The 19,493-nt window shown below is 38.1% G+C and overlaps 1 protein-coding gene across 1 annotated transcript in view; it reads left to right on the top strand.

The window, feature by feature from the left end:
* iars1 (isoleucyl-tRNA synthetase 1) overlaps nucleotides 1-19,493 on the top strand; it is a 49,366-nt gene that overhangs the window by 18,904 nt on the left and 10,969 nt on the right. The window contains exons 12-26 of the mRNA XM_014975083.2: nucleotides 203-294; nucleotides 1,079-1,177; nucleotides 4,950-5,076; nucleotides 7,379-7,452; nucleotides 8,074-8,268; nucleotides 8,423-8,509; nucleotides 9,435-9,518; nucleotides 10,475-10,619; nucleotides 11,722-11,842; nucleotides 11,966-12,057; nucleotides 12,352-12,429; nucleotides 12,959-13,080; nucleotides 16,076-16,178; nucleotides 16,957-17,040; nucleotides 19,007-19,181. Coding sequence (XP_014830569.2) covers nucleotides 203-294; nucleotides 1,079-1,177; nucleotides 4,950-5,076; nucleotides 7,379-7,452; nucleotides 8,074-8,268; nucleotides 8,423-8,509; nucleotides 9,435-9,518; nucleotides 10,475-10,619; nucleotides 11,722-11,842; nucleotides 11,966-12,057; nucleotides 12,352-12,429; nucleotides 12,959-13,080; nucleotides 16,076-16,178; nucleotides 16,957-17,040; nucleotides 19,007-19,181 — 1,678 coding nt within the window. The remainder of the gene's footprint in view (nucleotides 1-202; nucleotides 295-1,078; nucleotides 1,178-4,949; nucleotides 5,077-7,378; nucleotides 7,453-8,073; nucleotides 8,269-8,422; nucleotides 8,510-9,434; nucleotides 9,519-10,474; nucleotides 10,620-11,721; nucleotides 11,843-11,965; nucleotides 12,058-12,351; nucleotides 12,430-12,958; nucleotides 13,081-16,075; nucleotides 16,179-16,956; nucleotides 17,041-19,006; nucleotides 19,182-19,493) is intronic.

Genomic DNA, 19,493 nt, shown 5'->3' with positions numbered 1-19,493 from the left:
TGCAGCCAGTAGACTGAATTATACTTAACATGAGATAAAAAAAATATTTTGGTGGCTTGTGTGAGTTTTAGCTCTCAGCAAAGATCTGTTCATGTGTCCACCCATCAGACCTTCGTTGTTGCTACACCGCAGATGTGTGGCAGCATTCAACACAGTGGGATCTCTAACCTTAAAGGTATTGTTGTGTTTTGTTCTGCTGTAGGATGCTGACAAGAACATCATTAAATTGCTGAAGGAAAAGGGACGGCTGGTCAATGCCAGCACATTCAAACATAACTACCCTTTCTGCTGGAGGTGAGACATCTTTACTGTAAACCTCATTACTGTTCTTTGTGCTCGTCACCCTTTGAAAATGAAAGTTTATTTTTCTTCATGACCATTCTAGGAAAGGTCACAAATGATTCCTCCTCCAATACCTACAGAAATATTCTCTGTTTAAAGACATTAAGGTCATTGTTTTGCACAGGAAAGCTTGGTTGCGATGACAGCTGGATAGTTTGACAGTTAACACGTCGCCAGTCTTATGGGCTCACCATTTATGCCTTCTCAGTAAAATGCTCATCATTCATCACATTCTTAAGTGTGAAACTTTTGCCCTTTTCCCCAGATTTAACTTTAGAAATCAGATTCTTATCTAGAGCATTTTTAACATCTTTTTCCTTATGTCAGTGATGAGTCCTGATTATAACTTTGTTTAATGTAGCATCATTTCCATCTTGATGTTTGAAATTGTGTTTCAGTTGCATATTTAAGTAACTTAAAACTTGTCTGTGCTTCAAAATAATTTCTTCAGATGTAATTAAAACCTATAAACCTTTGTCAACAACCAACCACATGCAGAATCAAACACACATTTAAATTGTAACAAAATAAAATTTATCAAGCTGAGGTAGATAGAAATGTGTGTGGAGAGTGGAAGAAAAATTGAAAGCTAACAATTTCATTAAACCTTTATGAGCAGGGCCATTTTGGGCCCAAGGGTAAAACCCGTAACTGAATTTTAAAGGTGCCTCAAGTTTTTAAGTGAGTAGAAAAATATAGTAGTACTAAACTTTATGAAATGACTTGCATTTTTCAGGTCTGACACCCCCCTGATCTACAAAGCTGTCCCCAGCTGGTTTGTGCGAGTGGAGCACATGGTGGACAAACTGCTGGACTGCAACGGGAAATGCTACTGGTAAGCTGCAACCAACCGATATCTATATTGGAGTTAAGTGACCGTGAAGTGTCAACTATGGGCATTTCACCAAACAATTGGTCTTAAATGCTTTGAGTCAGGGCAAACGGCAGATGAGGTCTCAAAACAATTACATCTGCCGCTCGGCTGTGCTAGTTGATGGTCCATCTCTCCAGCTGCAGAGGTCTTTGAAGCATCCATGATGGATTTAAAATCCAAGTCTTTGCAGTGACTTTTCTGAATTTTCTGATATGAGAATAAAATTTCTCCTCAAGGTGTTTTTTTTTTTTTTTTTTTAATGTAGAGAAAATTAGCATGTGGTTAAATCTGAAGCAGGATAAGCTTCAGCATGATGGCTTTTCTAAGTGGTATTACCCATGGTGCTCCCAGCGCTCTTTTCTGAGCCACAGTAGCTGCCTCTGGTAATGGGACTGTCAAACCAAGATGAATGACTTACCGCAAGGAAGGTGAAGACGCACACATGCAGAGACGGAGCCGCACACACACACACACACACACACACACACGCACACACACGCACACACACACACACACACGCACACACACACACACACTCCAGTCTGTGGTTCTTATCTAAAGGGTGTTGGTACTGCATACATCAAGCTGCCGAATTATTCAGTAACTTTTACTAAACCATACAGGTACATCTTAGAAAAATAGAATAAAGCGAAACCCAAATATTATATAATCATCTCACATAGTAGTATATTCCAAGCATTTGTTTCATGTAATTTTGGTCTCTGTGTCTAACAAATAAAGAAAACCTAAAATTCACCACTTCAGAGAATTAGAATACTTTGAAAAAGGTCATTTTTGGAAACTCATGGTGTCAAACCCTAATCAGCAAATTAACTCATCTCCATCTCCAGTAATTCATGGAAGAGGAACCCAACCAAGTACTGACGGCAGAGAACAATACGTTTCTGAAACCTGACATTTGCGCTTAAAACATTGATTTTTGATTGGTCTGATGTGATATTCTAATATTGTGAGACACTGAATTTTGGGTTTCCTTTACCTGTAAGCCATAACCATTAAAATGGCAAAAAAGAAAAAAGCTTGGAATATTTTACTCTGTGTAATAAATTTATAAAATGACTGGCTGTAAGATTGGATGTAAAAACAAAAATAAAACATACAATAAAAAAAGTTATCTTTTAATATATATATTTAATTTTGTTTTTACATTTCCACAAACATAAATCCTCAGCACTGCCAAATGTAGTCTACATTAGCTCATGACAAATCCCTGAACCACTTCAGAAAATTTATTACAAAAGACCCGTTGGAGTGCTCTAAAAGGGATTTGTTCCTTTTATCCGTTTACTCAGAAGTTTCATTCAATACTCAGGCTGAATCTCTCCAGGTACCTGCCTGTTAGAATAAATTAATGACTGAATTATTGAGCGCCTAAAGGGAGACGACATTTTCTGAGCCAGAAGGTGAATTGAACATCTCGTCTTTAAAGTGATTTCTCCACATTTATAATACATAAAGTTAACAAAATACATAAAAGTGATAGTTAAGAAAGCATAAAGGATACTGTTGAGAAAGTGTCTGTCTGGACTGGTTTTGTTCATGATTCTTACTGATTTTATATAACTCTATTAAACCATGATCTTTTTTTCAGATAAGAGTTTCAACCCAGATTTTCTTCTGTTTTTTTTTTTCGGAATAAAAATGTTTATCCAGAAAATAAATATGTTATCATTATTTCAGGAAAAAGAAAACTTAATGAATCCAGGTGGGAAACACAGACTCTAAAAGAATCAAACTTATTTTTAAATATATTTTTTGTGGTAGGAAAAGTTATTCCATTAGACCAAGAACAGCCAGCAAGTCCAGCACCTTTATTCCACAGCTGATGAGGTTTCTCAGGTCCTAATGACACTCATCTAAACATAAGAAACCAGTTTATTTTAACATTTTTAACTGAGCACTGATCACTTTTTTACCTATAGCAATTTAGAATTGTGTTTAGCTCTTTATTTTCTATTTTTTATTTCTTTTGTTGTTTTATTTTTTTCCCCACCATCTTTTCAATTTTTGTGTTTTTGGTCAAGAATTAAGAAAACCTAGTCTTGAAATTCAGTAAATGTATCCCCCTGTTGAACAGATTTGATTTGTTTCCATTACTTTTGTTTTATGTTCCCACATATTTGATGTAAGAAATAGGCATAAACCTTCAACATGGAGTCATAGTTTTCATTACATGTTGGAAAATTGGTTTTTAATCTGAATTATAACTAAAGCAGGAAGTAGATTAAAATGTTAAGCAATTTTAGACATTTTACTCTTTTAAAAATATTCCTTTTTTTCCACAGTAACCAAAACCTTTATTTAATTCACTCTTTTAGATATGAACGTTAGTCAGACAAGGTGTGATAACTTGTCAGTATTTCTAAGCATTGTTTTGCTTTCTTGGTGTATCTTTAGTATAATTTATTTTCAACTATAGTACCTCTGTTGGTAAAAAGATTAGTTACAGCTAATCTTTTAACTAGCTGTTAAAAGATTAGTTACAGCTAATCTTTTAACTAGCTGTTAAAAGATTAGTTACAGCTAATCTTTTAACTAGTTTAATTAGCAGTTAATTAACTTGGCTTTAAAAACAGCTGATTCTGCTAGGGATGCACAAAACTAATGTCAAATTTATTCATAACATTTGCTCTCTAAGACGATAACAGCACTCAAACAATTCAAATTTGCTGTTGTGCTGTGCTGCAGGCATCATTGTCACTGTCAAATAGAAACAACACCTTTTATATCGCTGAGTTATTTTAACTGAATGGCTGATTTCCAATATTAAATTTTACAGATAATATCGTCTGATACCAATACTGTGCTGATAATATCTTCTGCAGTTTAAGGTGTTTTGAAACTTGAAACCACCAGTCTGCTCTTGAATGAATCATGAATCAAATTTTTACCAACCAGCTCTGCCTCCCTGCTGTGATAAATATTCATGACTGGAGACAGATTCACCTTGCTCCTTTTTCTTTTTTTTTTTTAAATGTAGTCATCGTAATTTTGTCCAACAAATCACTTTCAGCCTTTTTGAATGATAGAAGCCTCTAGGTCCTCAATAACCCTCCTCGTGTCTCGCGGACGGGCCTGAATGTTGTAAGTTCTTGATTTAGCTCAAACTGGGAGAAGGAGGGTAAAGGATGGAGGCACGGTGGTGAGCAGCACTGGCAGAAAAAAAAAATCATTAAATTGATATATTATGGGCCTAAATAGAAATGCCTTGTACAAATGGGAATTGATGAACTCTTTGCTTAGCGCGTGGATCCTGGCGACAATTTATACTCCGCACTGCACTGTTCTCGTGAGCAGAATGGCCTGGCACAGCAAGAAAGAAAAGGGCGACAAAAAAGGAGGAGGTGACGGGGAGATGGTAGATTAAATCCAGAAATCAACCCAAGTAAACAGGAAAAAGAAAAAAAGCAACACACAAAGATGAGGATGCCTTGGAGGAATGTCCACCTTTACTGCTAAAGTTTGCAAAGAAAGCAAACGAAGGACGGGGAACAGTTCGTTGTTTTTAGACATAGAATGCTGATGACTTTTTATGTGTTGCAGGTAAGCTACTGAATGCTAACTAAGCCACTGACGTCACATAAATAAATAAAAAAAAAAAAGATTTATCCTTTTAAGCACAACAGTATTTCTTTTGGATTCTGAATAAAATAAGTATTTTTATTTTTATACGTCTTCAGCTGAATACATTATGATCTCTGTGTTTCTGCAGGGTCCCAGAGTTTGTGCGTGAGAAGCGTTTTGGGAACTGGCTCAGAGATGCACGCGACTGGGCAATTTCGAGAAACCGCTACTGGGGCACGCCGATCCCTCTGTGGGTCAGCGATGACTTTGAGGAGGTCAGGAAAACACAAAACACCCACAGAAAAATCCACTTTTTGTGCTTTAGTAGACTCTTTATTGCTTCTAATGTCTCGGTGCAATTTGTCTGTCTTCACTAAATACCAAGATAGTTTTTCTTTTCAAAGGAAGGCTGATTGTAGTGTTTGCGGCACTCCTAGTTCAATCAAGGTTCAGCTTGAGAGGGCTCAATTGAAAAGTTGAACTTTGCTACTCTGAGTTTTATTTATCATAAAGAATGATTTTTGCGGGGGGGGAGGGTTGCACAAGAACCCAGGTGTTTTCATAAATCTGCAATGTAAAAATTGATCCTTGTGACCCGTTTTTAAAAGCTCATGATTTGAGCAGTTCTGGCTCCTTTCTGCTTGCGGATGCCGGTGTGGGAGAAACTTTCTGGCACAGCAGAATGATGGTGACCACGGCGTCGAAACAGAAACATGCAGCGTGACTCTGCTGCAGTCAGTCTCCTCCCTTCAGGCACCATCATGCAGTGCCTCCATAAACTAAACGCATGAATGATTCATTAATGTAAACATCAAATAAATATGAATCAAAATGTGTTTAGTTTCACTTGAGTTAATGCAGCTTCAAAGGTGTTCAAGACAAACAGCTGTTGGGGGTTTTAATGGCGAGAAGATGGGAGAGGAGGAGGAGGGGGCAGAATAAATTAACCGGTTTAGAAAATGAGGAAAAGTAATGCATGTGGAGAGGAAACGGGGAGGAATGTAAAATGAGAAGGATGCCAAACTTTAATTGTTGCTTCTGTCGTGAATATTTGCTGCTAAACTTGGCTGACTGTGTGAATTAGACTGAACTGAATAGAGATGTCAGAACTGGGTTATTTGAGCATTTGAAAAATGAAGCGGCGGTCCCCTGGCTGAAAGAGGGACAGCAAGCGACCTGTTTGCTGGAAATAGCTTTCTGACTGTTTCCAGAACATTCACACTCCCTGGTGCCACCCTCACACACTCCTCAGCAGCAAACCGCTCGCTTTCATCCCAACCTGTGAGGATCTGCAAGTCTGCGTTTTTCTGATTGCTGTTGAATGCTTCCTCCTCTCAGCATCCTTTTTGTCGGATTTCTCTCTGAGCTTTTGGTTTCCGGGTATTTTTTTTATTTTTTTATTTTTTTAACTGTGTCTAATTTTTACATGGTGGGGCACCAGGCAGTATGTGGGCCACGTTACCTGGTGCTGTGGTAAAACTAGAGCAGAGCCTACAGGTTACCTCTCTGGAGAGACCAGATAACACACTTTGTCTTACTGTGTAAGGTGAAGTTACTCAGGAGAAGGCCTACTTTAAACTTCTGTGTCTAAACACCAGCACACACTGTCTGCTTTCAGAAATCAAGAAGGTTTTCTGCAAGTCCAACTGTGTGCGCTTGATAGTACAACCTGTGTCTCACTGTACAATATGAGAATCAGAGTTTAGAGGATGAAGAAAAAGTTTATAGTTTCTTTATTTCTTCCTTCATTTCCTTACCCAATAACTGGACCAGAAGTTGTGCTGAAGTCTGAGTAGCATTAACACAAATTAAGTGGTAGAACTCAATTAAAATTTTTTTAGATTTAATTGCAGGATCTGTAATTAATTACTCAAAATAAAAATAATTTTAATCAAAAAGTATATATTGGCAAAATAAGTAATGTTTTCAATTTGAATTCCCTTATTGCTGCTAAATTATTAAATATACAGATGAACAGATGAGCCTAACAACATGAATATTTATTGTTTTTAGTCTACTGTTCAGGTCATTTAGCCATCAGATTGGTGTGAAATGCTGTCATACCCTTTAAACTTCCAGGTGTTTCCCTGATCATTTATGGACACTTGTGATGAACTAAAGTTAAGTGCATTTTGCTATTTAAGCAGAAAATTTTTCGTCTTGTAGGAAATGGTAACAAGAATGCCCTTATTCCAAACATCGAAAACATTCAATTTAAAAAAGAAACACTTGAAATATTTTATTATTAGCCCCTGAAGTAGGAGATTTGCATTGCAAGAGCAGAAAGTGGACAGCACATAAGAGCAGCAGAAATGAAAAACAATGCGATAAAAACAGTACAGCATAAAAGTATACTATACAACCAATGAAGAAATATAAATACAAAGAAACAAATGTGTATTTGAAAATATAGACGAGTTTTATCACTAATAAATGGAATCTGCTTTAAATTTTTGGAGTTGCAATAAACTACTAAGGTGAATTATGAATGAGCAGCACATACTAAGAAAGTTCTTGTTAGTTTTGAATGGTTTTGCACATGCATACATTTATTCAGTGTTTTTCTGGATTTACCAGGTGGTCTGTGTAGGGTCCATGGCTGAACTGGAGGAGGTGACTGGAGTCAAAGTTACAGATTTGCATCGGGAAAAGTAAGTTGCATCTACAACTCAGGTAATCCATTAAGACAGGAGTCTACAACTCCCGTCCTCCAGTGCCGCTGGCCTGTAACTATTGGTTGTATCCGCTCTCCAACACACCTGAGTCAAATAAATTGTTAATGACTTGGCATTTGCAAAACTTACTGATTTGCCAAGGAGGTAATTCAACCCTTCGACTCAAGTGCGCTGAAGGGTTGGAGTTGCAGATCGCAGCACTGTGATATTTTAAACGTCTGTTAAAAATCCTAAAAAACATAAGACGCCGATAAATCATTTCAATGCGATGTTTAACCGGAGGAAGAAGAGTAAATTGAAGAATCAGATTTTTTCTCAATGTGAATTCAGGATGATTCAATTTTAACACGCTGCGGCCTAAAACTAGTGAGTCAGTTTGTTTTTTTTATTTTAATTTTTTTTTAATCTTTAATATAACAAACCATCTTTTAATGTTCATCCAATTCTTTATGGTAAGACTAATAAAAAAATATCCCAATGAATAGTTTTAAAGGTCCTGGTGTTTTTAAGACTGAATAAAAACATAAGTCAAACTTTTGGAGCTACTGAACTTTATGATTTTTTTCCCTTCCTTCTTTCTTAACTTTCTCTGTCCAGCATTGACAGCCTGACAATCCCGTCACGGTGCGGTAAAGGCGTCCTGCGGAGGATTACGGAGGTGTTTGACTGCTGGTTCGAGAGTGGCAGCATGCCATACGCCCAGGTTCACTACCCGTTCGAGAACAGGAAGGAGTTTGAGGACACCTTCCCAGCAGACTTCATCGCCGAGGGCATTGACCAGACCAGAGGATGGTATGCTGAGGATGAATGGAGCTGTTCAGTCGGGTTAGGCTGAGACTGAGAGACAGAGGAGAGACGGAGGATAGGAGGAGAGTGAATGATTGACAGAGGAGAAGATGAGAACCAAAGATCTCAGTCATACTGACCTTGTTTTCTGTCTCTGTAGGTTCTACACCCTGCTGGTGCTCTCCACAGCGCTGTTTGGGAAACCGCCCTTCAAGAACGTCATTGTTAACGGGCTCGTACTCGCTAGGTCAGTCCACTGACTCACAACAACTTGAAACAACCGGCCAATTATCTGAAAACATTAAAAACAGAGTCACTAATTCCTCAGTATTCTGTGTTTTGCAGCATATTCCTTGTACTTGTCAAGTTTTTATGATTCTGCCCTCATTTTCCTACATCGCAGAAATCAGTGAGCCCTAATTCTGAGGATGCAAATTAAATTTCAAACATCAAAAATGAAAAAAGAAATTATATCTGAAATTACTCATGCAGCAGCACTAATTGGCACAACTTGGCAAAAGGGAATCTTTCCCAAAGTAGTAAGATTTATTACTACTGCTAGATGTGTGTGAAAATATTCACAGTATTTCAGGAGGATGAAGGTTCTTTAACATGTTGAACTAGGAAGATGAAGTGTTGTCTGATGGGATTCAGCATTAAGCTGTTCAGGGTCATTGCCTCCCTGTGTTACATAATGACTACACCTCATCATATCATTTGGAATATTTGCTTGGCTATATATGTACTGTTAAAAATTGAATATGGTTTCATGAGCACTTAATGTTAACATTAAAGCTTAATGTTGTGGAAGAGGCTGATAAAATGGGTTGTTTTTGGTTGTTCTGTGCCATTTTGAACTGCTGCTAGTGATCACAGCCTCATCAGCACATTAAAACAACCAAAAGCGTCTTTATTCCCACCTTACTTTGTTTTTGTTCCTTTTTAGAATTTGTTTATTGAGCCGCAGCGTCTAGGCTCGAAGCTTCTCTGCATCCTGGCTGCTTCGTCTCAGTCTTGAGGTTTATATGTAGCTGTGTGCACACAGGCCCGCTGACCTGGAAGAACTTGATTAATTTGAATACCAACTTCATGGTTTCCAACATGCTCTGTTGTGCACGCATACACGTGTGTGTGTGTATGTGCATTAATGCCTGCCTGTTTTCTTCCTGCAGCGATGGGCAGAAGATGAGCAAGCGTAAGAAGAACTACCCAGACCCAGGACTGATTGTGCAGAACTATGGAGCCGATGCCCTCAGGTCAGCTTGGTGCTTGAATATTAGTGCATGCAAGGTCTGAGGCTACCTTGTGTTATTTGCTATAATGACTTCAGAATGTTAAAATCACTAAAAACACTATGTTTAAAACTCTTACTTGGATGTCTGCGTGTCCGGGTGGAATATTTCCTCACTCATGCATGCTGTAGATGCGAATCCAAACACTTGTCCCCCTTTGTACATCCTCTCATTTGCCCTGAGCAGTAAGAGTGCTACGGCCATATGGTGTTATGAATAAATCACTCTGCAGTTGGACCATATGCTCATATATAGACCATAAATGAGCAAACTACTAAATTAAAGAGAAGAAACCAGCAGTCTGATTCTATTCCAGGCTTCACCTTCTTTTTATTTTTGATGAAAAACTACTTAAAGTACTATGAACCGTCACACTTGAAGCTGGTTCAACATTAAATATATTCACCTTTTTTTAATCTCATTAAATTATATCAAAATATTCATTTGTCATTTATTTTTTGTTTATACGTTCCTTTTTAGTTATTATTTCAGCTGATTATATGTATTTTGTATGTTTTTGTATTTGGGTTTTATTTCCTCCTTCCATTTTCTCAGCCCTTATTTCCCCAGATGTATTAATTTCATTGTCTCCTATTTTACATTGCTTATGTTTTTGCATTCTAATTATTCATCTTTCATAACAATAAATGACACAGTTTGAGCTAATTTGCTCAAAGTAGTCCTCCACCTCCCCTACATCTGCTTCGGCTACTAGGCAAGCTAATAAACCAAGGCCTGTGTTTGCTGTATGTTACAATTACATTGCCAGTGAAAAGCTAAACACTGGTGTTTTATTAATGAGTGTTAACTCTTAAAATATCACGGGTTATATTTCAGAATAATAACCAGTATGCATTTTTTCCCCTGCTTGCTCCGTCAGTCTGAGCCCGCAGAATCACTGACGTTCTGTCTGTGTGCAGGCTGTACCTCATCAACTCCCCTGTGGTGAGAGCGGAGAACCTGCGATTCAAAGAGGAGGGCGTGCGAGACGTGCTGAAGGATGTCTTCTTGCCGTGGTACAATGCCTATCGCTTCCTGGTGCAAAACGTACAAAGATTACAAAAGGTATGTTATTTTTTTCCTAATTTTTCCTTCTCGCATTGTTTTCGATTAATTGTCTCTGATTGTGTTGATGCATACATAAAATTTTGCACAATTTAATTGTGTTAATTTGCTATTAAAATATGAATTGAAATTGTATTGAGAATCACCAAGCTGAGAGAAATCAATCAGTGTGTCAACTTGGTTCAGTAGATTAAAATTTTTGTATCTGTTGTTTTGGTTCCTGTTGGCTGATTCGTTTTAAAAATGTTCATCCATCCTCTTCCCAATCTTGCACCTGTTTCCCAATCATCCATCCATCTGCTTATTGTTCATTAGTTTATTCTTCCTTCCATCTCTTTGCTTTATTTCTATCCATCTTCAAACTTGAGGCAACTGCAGAAATATCTGTCACATTTACATTTTGGGAATCCATCTCTGTCCTTTAAATTGAGCTCATGAAGGACTGGAAATGTTTTGACATGAAACGTGTTGCAGCCCTGTTGGAACTGGATCTTCAGTTAGGTTGCACTATCCTAATTATATCAAGAGTGCTAAGGAATTTCCAAATTCTAACATTGTTCTTGTGATGACAGGTTGTGATTTCCAAATGTTTACCTAACCAACCTTGTCAGTGTCTGTGTGAAAAAAATCAACACTTATTAATCTGATGAAGCTCAGAAGCACTCCCTGTATGTGACACAGCAGGTGTTGACTAATGAAAAAGTTTCCTCAGACATACTTACTGCTGTTGGGACTCATGAGGTATCCATCCACCAAATTAATATTTAAATATCTTTGTTGGATTACCTGTAACCTGAATGTCTTTCATTAAACAGCAAACCCTCTCCACTGTAGATTGAATACAACACGTAATGGAGATAGTTACAAAACCTATGTGTCCATCTTTTCTTGCTTTCTTGTTTTCTTGTTGAATTTGCATACCTCTTTCTTCACATGCGTCGCATCAACTTCAAGCTGAGAATAAAATACATTTCTGGTGGCATAACCGGAAAATGAGAGTTTTTTGACTTTATCAGTGTACATCTTTCAGAGTACAAACTTCAGTCCAACTTGCATTGCTTATTGCAGGTCCAAACTGAAACTGTTTGTATTCATGCATTAGGAGGAGGAGATTCAGTTCCTGTACAACGAAAACACAGTGAAGCAGAGTGACAACATCATGGACAAGTGGATCCAGTCCTTCACACAGTCTCTCATCCAATTCTTTAAAGCTGAGATGGACGGTAAGTCAGATTTTCCATCTTTATATAATTTTATTCTTGAATAAAAACCTAACTTTTGGTGAGTTGACAGCTCGTGGCGTTCCTCTGAAGTGTAAATAAGTAAGCGGTTGCCTCTGGTTGCAGCGTACCGCTTGTACACGGTGGTCCCTCGCCTGGTCAAGTTTGTGGACATGCTCACCAACTGGTACGTCAGGACCAACAGGCGCCGCCTGAAGGTGAGAATCCAGCTCTGAAGTTAAAAGATCTCGACTCAAAAACTAATGTTGTGCTTGAAATACTTTGTACCTGATGATTTTTGTAATTCAAGGACATCAATATTAACATGTTCTGCAGGGCTACAGTAGGAAACATTTGGCCAGTGGTAGAAAAGAAACTTAAACCTGTGATTCAAATATCATCGGTTGTGATTAGGGGGATAATGGTGTCGATTCTTGTGTGATAATCGTCATATTTCTGCTTCTCTAAGGGGGAGAAGAAAAAAATCATTGATGTGTTTGTGAACTTTGTAGGGCGAGAGTGGCACTGAGGACTGCCTGTGGGCGCTGGAAACACTCTTCAGCGTTCTGTTCTCCATGTGCAGGTTGATGGTGAGTCATTTGGTTTCTATATAAAAGCAATTCAGACCAAGAAAGAAAGAAAGAAAGGTGATTGCAGGGAGAAATTTTTATGTTTGAAGGGTTTTCTTTTATGTTGGAAACCAAAAGGAAAATCTGCAATGGATAAACTGTGTGTGTGATTTTTGTATGGTTATGCAAAATGGATGAATATATATTTTTTAACACGCAAAGTGTTTGCATGTGGGCTATCAGGCAAGCTAAAAGCCAGTCAGCCTAACTCAAATCAATACAGATCAGCTCAGAGCTTACAAATTAATTAGCCGTGGTTTAAATGGAGGAGAATCACATTAGAGGATCGCTCACAATAGCTCAGTTTTGTTTGAACATTTGCTCCAAAGGATTGAAAGAAAAAAAAAAAAAACGGACTGCAGAAAGAACTTGGTTCAGACCTTTTATCTCAGCGAGTGTAAATTAACCACAGTGCAGACAATTTAATCATTTCTCTATCTATTCCTCCTCATGCTCATGTCTGCTTGCTTTCATCCCTCTTCTTCCTCAGGCCCCCTTCACACCCTTCATCACAGAAATGATGTACCAAAATCTGCGTCACCTCATTGACCCTGCCTCTGTTGAAGAAAAGGACTCCAACAGCATCCACTATCTCATGCTGCCACAAGTCAGGTCAGCCAAATTCATTTAGTAAAGCATCAGGCCAGAGCTTTCCCTGCAGCCAAGCTTTTCTTAGAACTATTGGTGAAACAAGATATCGCTGTAAGAAAAGACGTTGATCCTGAGCTGATGTTTCATTCGTCTTAACCCAGTACTGGGTAACGTCTCATGAAGTGAATGCATAATTAAACTCCTACTTTGAATCTATTAACGAGGACAATCAGTATTTCAGTTCATTGTAATAATTAGAAAAAATAATAGTTTCTTGCTTTAAGCAATAATAGCTTGACAAAAATGTAATTCAAACATCAGAGTTTCTAGGAAACATTACTTTTTACTCTGTGACTTTTTGTACTTTGTATTATAAACATAAAATCTCTGAATCAAATTTATTTTAGCTACTTTCCACAAAACTGGACAAGAATCAATTTATTTTGCTTCCACCTACAGCGAGCAGGATCGTTGAATGTAAAATAAATAAAAGAAAGAAACTCACTGTTGGAGAACTGTAGCAAAAAGAGGTCACCAAATCTCCAAATCTCTTTTATGTCTCACCATCACAAATGTAGACGTGTAGAGTTTACTCGTGCTTTACCTGGAATAATGTGATTTGATTTGATGAGCTTTTTCAGCAATAAAAACCACAGCTGTGTCTCGTTTCTCATGCCCACTGTTAAGTATGTATCTGTGATGCTGTGGGCTCATTTCTCTTACGCAGGCCTTGGGAAACTTGTTGCTTCATAAATTCCATAACATTTTGAAAAGCAGCATTTTGAGAGACAAAATGAGATGATGATCCAAAACATGAAACAACTCAGAAATAGTTTACAATACGCAGTCGTTTAGTTGCCAGCCATTCAGGGTGGTTAAACGCTCCCACGAAGCTCCTCCTTTGAGCTTCAGAGCATCCCTCCCCCTCGACCCTTCCACTCAGCTTCTTCAGACTAACCAGCAGCAATTAGCAAACACCTGGTGGAACTGCGTGTTTGCTGAGCTTATCATACAAATTACTTCTCAGTGTAACCCCCCTAAAAATGATTGTAAATGGCATAATGAGAAGCACTGAAGGCGAAGTGTTGTACAGAGAAGCTTCTTAAAGAGACCAATTTCAGGGCAAAGTCAAACGTCTTATAAGTTATGTTTGATATGCAGCATTTTTTGAACGACTGAATCTTACATAGTTACTTCACTGTGCTATAAAAAGGCTCTATGTGTCTGGAAAATACATAAATAAAAAGTCCTCCACCACACAGCCCTGTGCAGGAAACACACCACCTTTGTCCTGTTTGTGACCCTGTTCTCAGAGGACATATCCAATGCTTATTTACAGCCTAATCAGGTTCTCCCAGAGTCACCAGCCTTGCTTTTCTGCCACTAAATAACCGTAAAATTTGCTGAATTATGGGCTTTTGAACCTTTTGATTCTGTTACCTACCTTATTTCAAGGTTTAAGGTCTGAATCAGTGAAAATAACTTTCTTTTTTTTTTTTGATAGATTGATTTTTACTACGTTCTTTGATCTGAGTGGTCCTTCACTGCTGCCATCAGTCAGGTCGTCTGTGTTCACCCACAGCAAAGACCGAGAAACACCCGCACTCTCCCACACCGACGCTGTCCTGATTGTTTGCTCTGCAGAATGGATCTTTCTGATGAAATATGATTTTGTTCCCTTCACTTCATTTACTTTAGTGAAGTGCATGTCTTGGCGGCAGATCCTTTCTGAAATGCCTGGGAGGAATTTCTAATCGCCCAAATTTAATTACATCATCTGGAACTATAAAGAAAAAGTTCTGGCATGATTAAAAATCTATTCGATTTTGCATAAGGAAAGTAGTTTGTGTAATGGTTCATATAATCTCGTCTGTCACTTGGACAGCCTCTAATGCTGCAGCTCTATTAAAGCCTCTTGTCCTTGGTTATACTAAATGGGTCCATTTTGACCCGCCTCTAAAGGCCCAGCCACCAATCAGGTGTTGGGAAACTATGACTCCTTAGTCATCTCATTAAATGATTGGCTATTTTTAGCCAATCTGTTTTTTTCTTTAATACTTTCTTGTCCTCGCTTGAGAAAGATTATATGACTAAGTTATATTTTAATATTGTCTTATTATATTTATTAGTTACTGTTTACTTTAATTGGAGCTAAGATGCACCATAAAAGGGCCTGGTTAGTTGGTGTTTCGGTTATAAGGTCTGCTCATTGTAGTAGCATGTTGGAGTACCTTTGTTACAGCCATTCTGATTTATTTTTGTAGTCTTTTGTTCTTTTTTTTTTTGTCGGTTGAGGCATTTTCACCTTTGATCAATTATTACTTCTGGTTTTGGATGTTGTGCATATAGAAGTATTTTTGCTCTTTTTGACTTTCATGCAGTTGCTACGATGGGTAACTGTTGCAACAAGGTTTTGTTTTCACAGCTGATTAGCATCTCAAAAGCTCACAAAATACCTGAACTCCAACCCAAAAATCCCAGAGGAATAGAAAAGGTTTCATGGGTCCCGAGCAGGACCGAAAAGCAAAGAGAAGACGAGGAAGTTCAAACCATTTCCTCAGCTTTCTAACCATACGGCACGGCAGACATTTAAAGACAAAAGTAAATGGGGTGGATTAGCAGTATTCGCCAACAATCCAGGACATTTTACTGTAAAATATCATCATAAGCTTGACAGTCGCAAAACTGTCATCCAACAACAACTTTGAGTCAGAGGTATAAACCAGAGACGTTGCAAGACTGACTTCTGCTGGATATCCTTTCTGTCCACAGCATCACCATCCTCAACAACTCTTTGACAATGCTTGAACGATAGCAATTATAATTATAATTAATTTCCCTTTGGGGTAAATAAAGTATTTGTTCTAAATAAAAAAAGAAAAGGCATTACATTGTGTGAAATGATTTAAGTTATATAATGCAGTCACTCATCGTTATTGCTAAGATTTGGTAGATATTATATTGTTTGTAATATGATGATAATCAGGATTTTCTTTACCTATCCCTCTGTTTTTAGGGACAATCTGATTGACAAGCGTATTGAGAGTGCCGTCTCTCAGATGCAGTCTGTGATTGAGCTGGGAAGAGTGATTAGAGACAGAAAGACCCTTCCTGTCAAGGTACAGCACCATTCACTTGCATTTTACACACCACTAATGGAGATGTAGTCAAACTCCTGTAATCAAGCGGTTAAAGATAAAAAACCAACCTTGATTCATTGTTGACTCAATGATGCAATTTTTTATTCCTACTGAATCTGAGTAATTCTCCATTGTTGTGTGAGACGAATTGTTACTTGGAGAACAATGTTGATCCTGAACCTGCCTAAAAGTATAAATAAAATAAGCCAGATGTACTGAAAGGATTAAAATATGTTTACTGTCTGAGTTTGCATAAATAAGACAACCTGATAAAACAAAGGTAATTTGGACTTTGAAAGAAAAGAGCTTTTATGCTGACATATAAAATGTACCATCCAATTAGTGGGACAGTGTTGCGGCAGCATCATGCAACAGTTGATGATTTTAAGATGGCTGGAACTGAATGCAAGGTAGATGTGGAAGTGATTACAGAACGCTGAAAAATGCTGTGAAAGTGAGAATATGTGTATTTCAACATTAATATTTAAAGATGCACTCTGTCCAATCTGACCAAAAATTTCAGTTCAATGAACAAAGCAGGTAGTTGCCCCAAACGGATGTTTATGGGGAATAAATACAAATAAATGTCACAGTCAGATATTTATGTAAGTATAGATTAAATGTATGTATAATTCTCCTTCCGCTTCATAATTAATCACCGCTTTACATTAGTTTATCACATTAAATCCTAGTAAAATATATTTGGTTAAGCTGGTTCATCAGCTATTAACATCTGCTTTTCCTTTGTGCGTTTCAGTATCCATTGAAGGAGGTGGTAGTCATCCACCAGGACCCAGAGGCTCTAAAAGACATCCAGTCTTTGGAGAAATACATCCTTGAAGTGAGTAAACGCTGTAAACTTTGAGCACCTCGATGAATTACATCCCTTTCGTCAGCGCTCTTAAACATACAGTTTGAAGAAAACATCCTGAGAAACATGTTCACTTTCCAGAAGCGGTGGAGTAATGATGAACATCAGAGGGAGCGTAACTTTACATGCTGCGTCTGCACTCTGCCATCACTGAAATTTGTAGTCTGTTGAGTGGAGAAGGGAGGACAAAGGGGATGTCTTGGAAAATAGTTATTTAAATACTTAGTGCTGACACACACACTGAGTAGTTTTTTTTATTAAAACATTTGTGGTAATGTGAGTGTTGATGTGTTCACTGTATTCAGCAGCAACACTAACTATCGCATCTTTAGTACTTGTCACACATGCTGGTTGTAGAACCACTGTGTGTAGACTGGAGTAAACTGCATTTAATCAAAAGGCTTTTTATTTAGATGTCAGATAAGCTGACTCTAAAAACTGATACTCACCTGTTTTATCAGGATTTTCCAAACCCGCACATCTGCATCACCCTTCACAATAACAATAAATTACCAAAAAGCATCGCTGCAACAAAGCCAACCAGTGTTTTTGTACTTTTTGCTCTAAGTTTAGATCCTTACTTGCGTGTCCCATGACAGACGGAGACAGACACGTTAAAAAGGTGCAGGAGAGCAACATTGCTGAACAAAGTTCAGCCACTAGGTTTATCTGATGAAAGTCTTGCTTTTTAATGAACTGTAGATATCCCAAAAATGCAAATGTCTTCAAACAATTTTTCTTTATAAATAGATTTGTAATTTAAATTCCTGTTTAATTTTCAAACCTTTCATTGATGCTGAAAGTAGGTATATTTTAATCGTCTTCACTCAGTATCAGTGTCCATACTGAAGAGTGTTGTTGTTGGAGCAACACCATCTGGTGTCTCAGGGCCTCTTCTTGCCGTATTTTATAGGTTTCTGACACTGCACATAGTAGGTGCATTTTGTTTAGAAAACTTTTCACATTTCGTTGGCTACAAAATGCAAGACATAGTGTTGCTCTTTTAAATTCTTCATGGCAATTATTGCATTTTCCTTTTATCCTCTGTCCAAAAGCACATTTGTTTGCAGTGTGCCAGCTTTGCGAAGGAAGAGGTCAGGCACAAAATGGCACTTGCTGTTCTTGCATCTGATTTTAGCTTGGCTCAGCTTTCCTTCCCTGACATGCCTGTTGGTGTCTCCACTGATGGCTCCAGTCTCCAGTGAGCTGGAGATGCTCTTTCGAATATCAGATGAGTCACCATTTGTGCTGACAGAAGCCTCGGCTCAGTGTGATGCACCGGTATACTGTAAACTGCCACCGTCTAAGTCATCACACACACAAATCCATATTTATCCCCTAAATAAAAATGTGTTATTTTTGTGAAATGGGTGCCTGGACTGAGTTCTGCCCAGGTTTTTAAACCCACACTGCCTTTAACGCTTCCACTCAGCCCACTGCAGTACTCGCTGTGCTCGCTGTCAGAAAGTTAACAATGCCAGAGCTCAGCCTCAACCTGAACAGGGTGATTGACTGAAAGGAGGAGGGGATGAAGGCCTGTCAGTCTGGTTATATTTAGTATCTCTGTTGCGCCACTGGATACAATTTTATCACAGATTTCTCTTCCTTTTGGCTAAATGGTAAAATATTGACTGAAGAGGATTGGCTTATTGGAGTTTTATGGCTCATTTACTGTTTGACTTAATGACCTGTCTTGATCAATTTTGTCTCAACTTTGACCTTTGGGCCCAAGGTAAGATAGATTACTGAGATTTTCATGTTCAGTTCAGTTTTCTCGTGTTTTCTGTTAAATTTAGTTGCTTTTATTTGATATAAAAACATATTTCTCCCACAGTTTCCTATTTAGTTTTAATTATCTCTGCGGGCATCCCAGGACACAGCGACTGTACATTTTGGGAAGACATAGCCTGTGACTGTTTTTCTCTTATTCCCGCAGGAGCTTAATGTGCGACAGTTGACACTTTCAACCGACAAGGACAAGTACGGGATCCGCCTGCGAGCCGAGCCCGACCACATGGTGCTGGGCAAGAGATTAAAGGGGGCCTTCAAAGCCGTGACTGCTTCCATCAAGGAGCTCACCAGTGAACAGCTAGAGGCCTTCCAGAAAACAGGTACAACTGGGCAGAAACGCCACTGACTTTTAATGCCATAAATGTTTAAACAGTTTGAATGCATCTCAGTTTTGTCATCCTTTTACACTTCTCTTTCCCGAGCAGAGTGATGAAGATTTGATTGTTTTAAGCTCAAGCTTCCCCAGCTTTTCCAGACCTGAGTTATGTGAAGAGATTGTCTGTTCACATCGAACTCAAAGCAACAACAACAAAAATAAAGAAAGTCCCCAAAATACAAATCTTGGCTAAAATAAAATAACATAGCTAAAATAATGAAACAAAACAAAATGTCCAGGGACTCAGTAGAGTTTA

Source organism: Poecilia mexicana, unplaced genomic scaffold, assembly GCF_051168715.1.
Source record: "Poecilia mexicana isolate PSO_F unplaced genomic scaffold, ASM5116871v1 scaffold_5, whole genome shotgun sequence".
In the NCBI taxonomy this organism is placed as follows: domain Eukaryota; kingdom Metazoa; phylum Chordata; class Actinopteri; order Cyprinodontiformes; family Poeciliidae; genus Poecilia; species Poecilia mexicana.
Note: the sequence above shows the minus strand (reverse complement) of the source record. Positions and strands in the feature narration are given on the sequence as shown.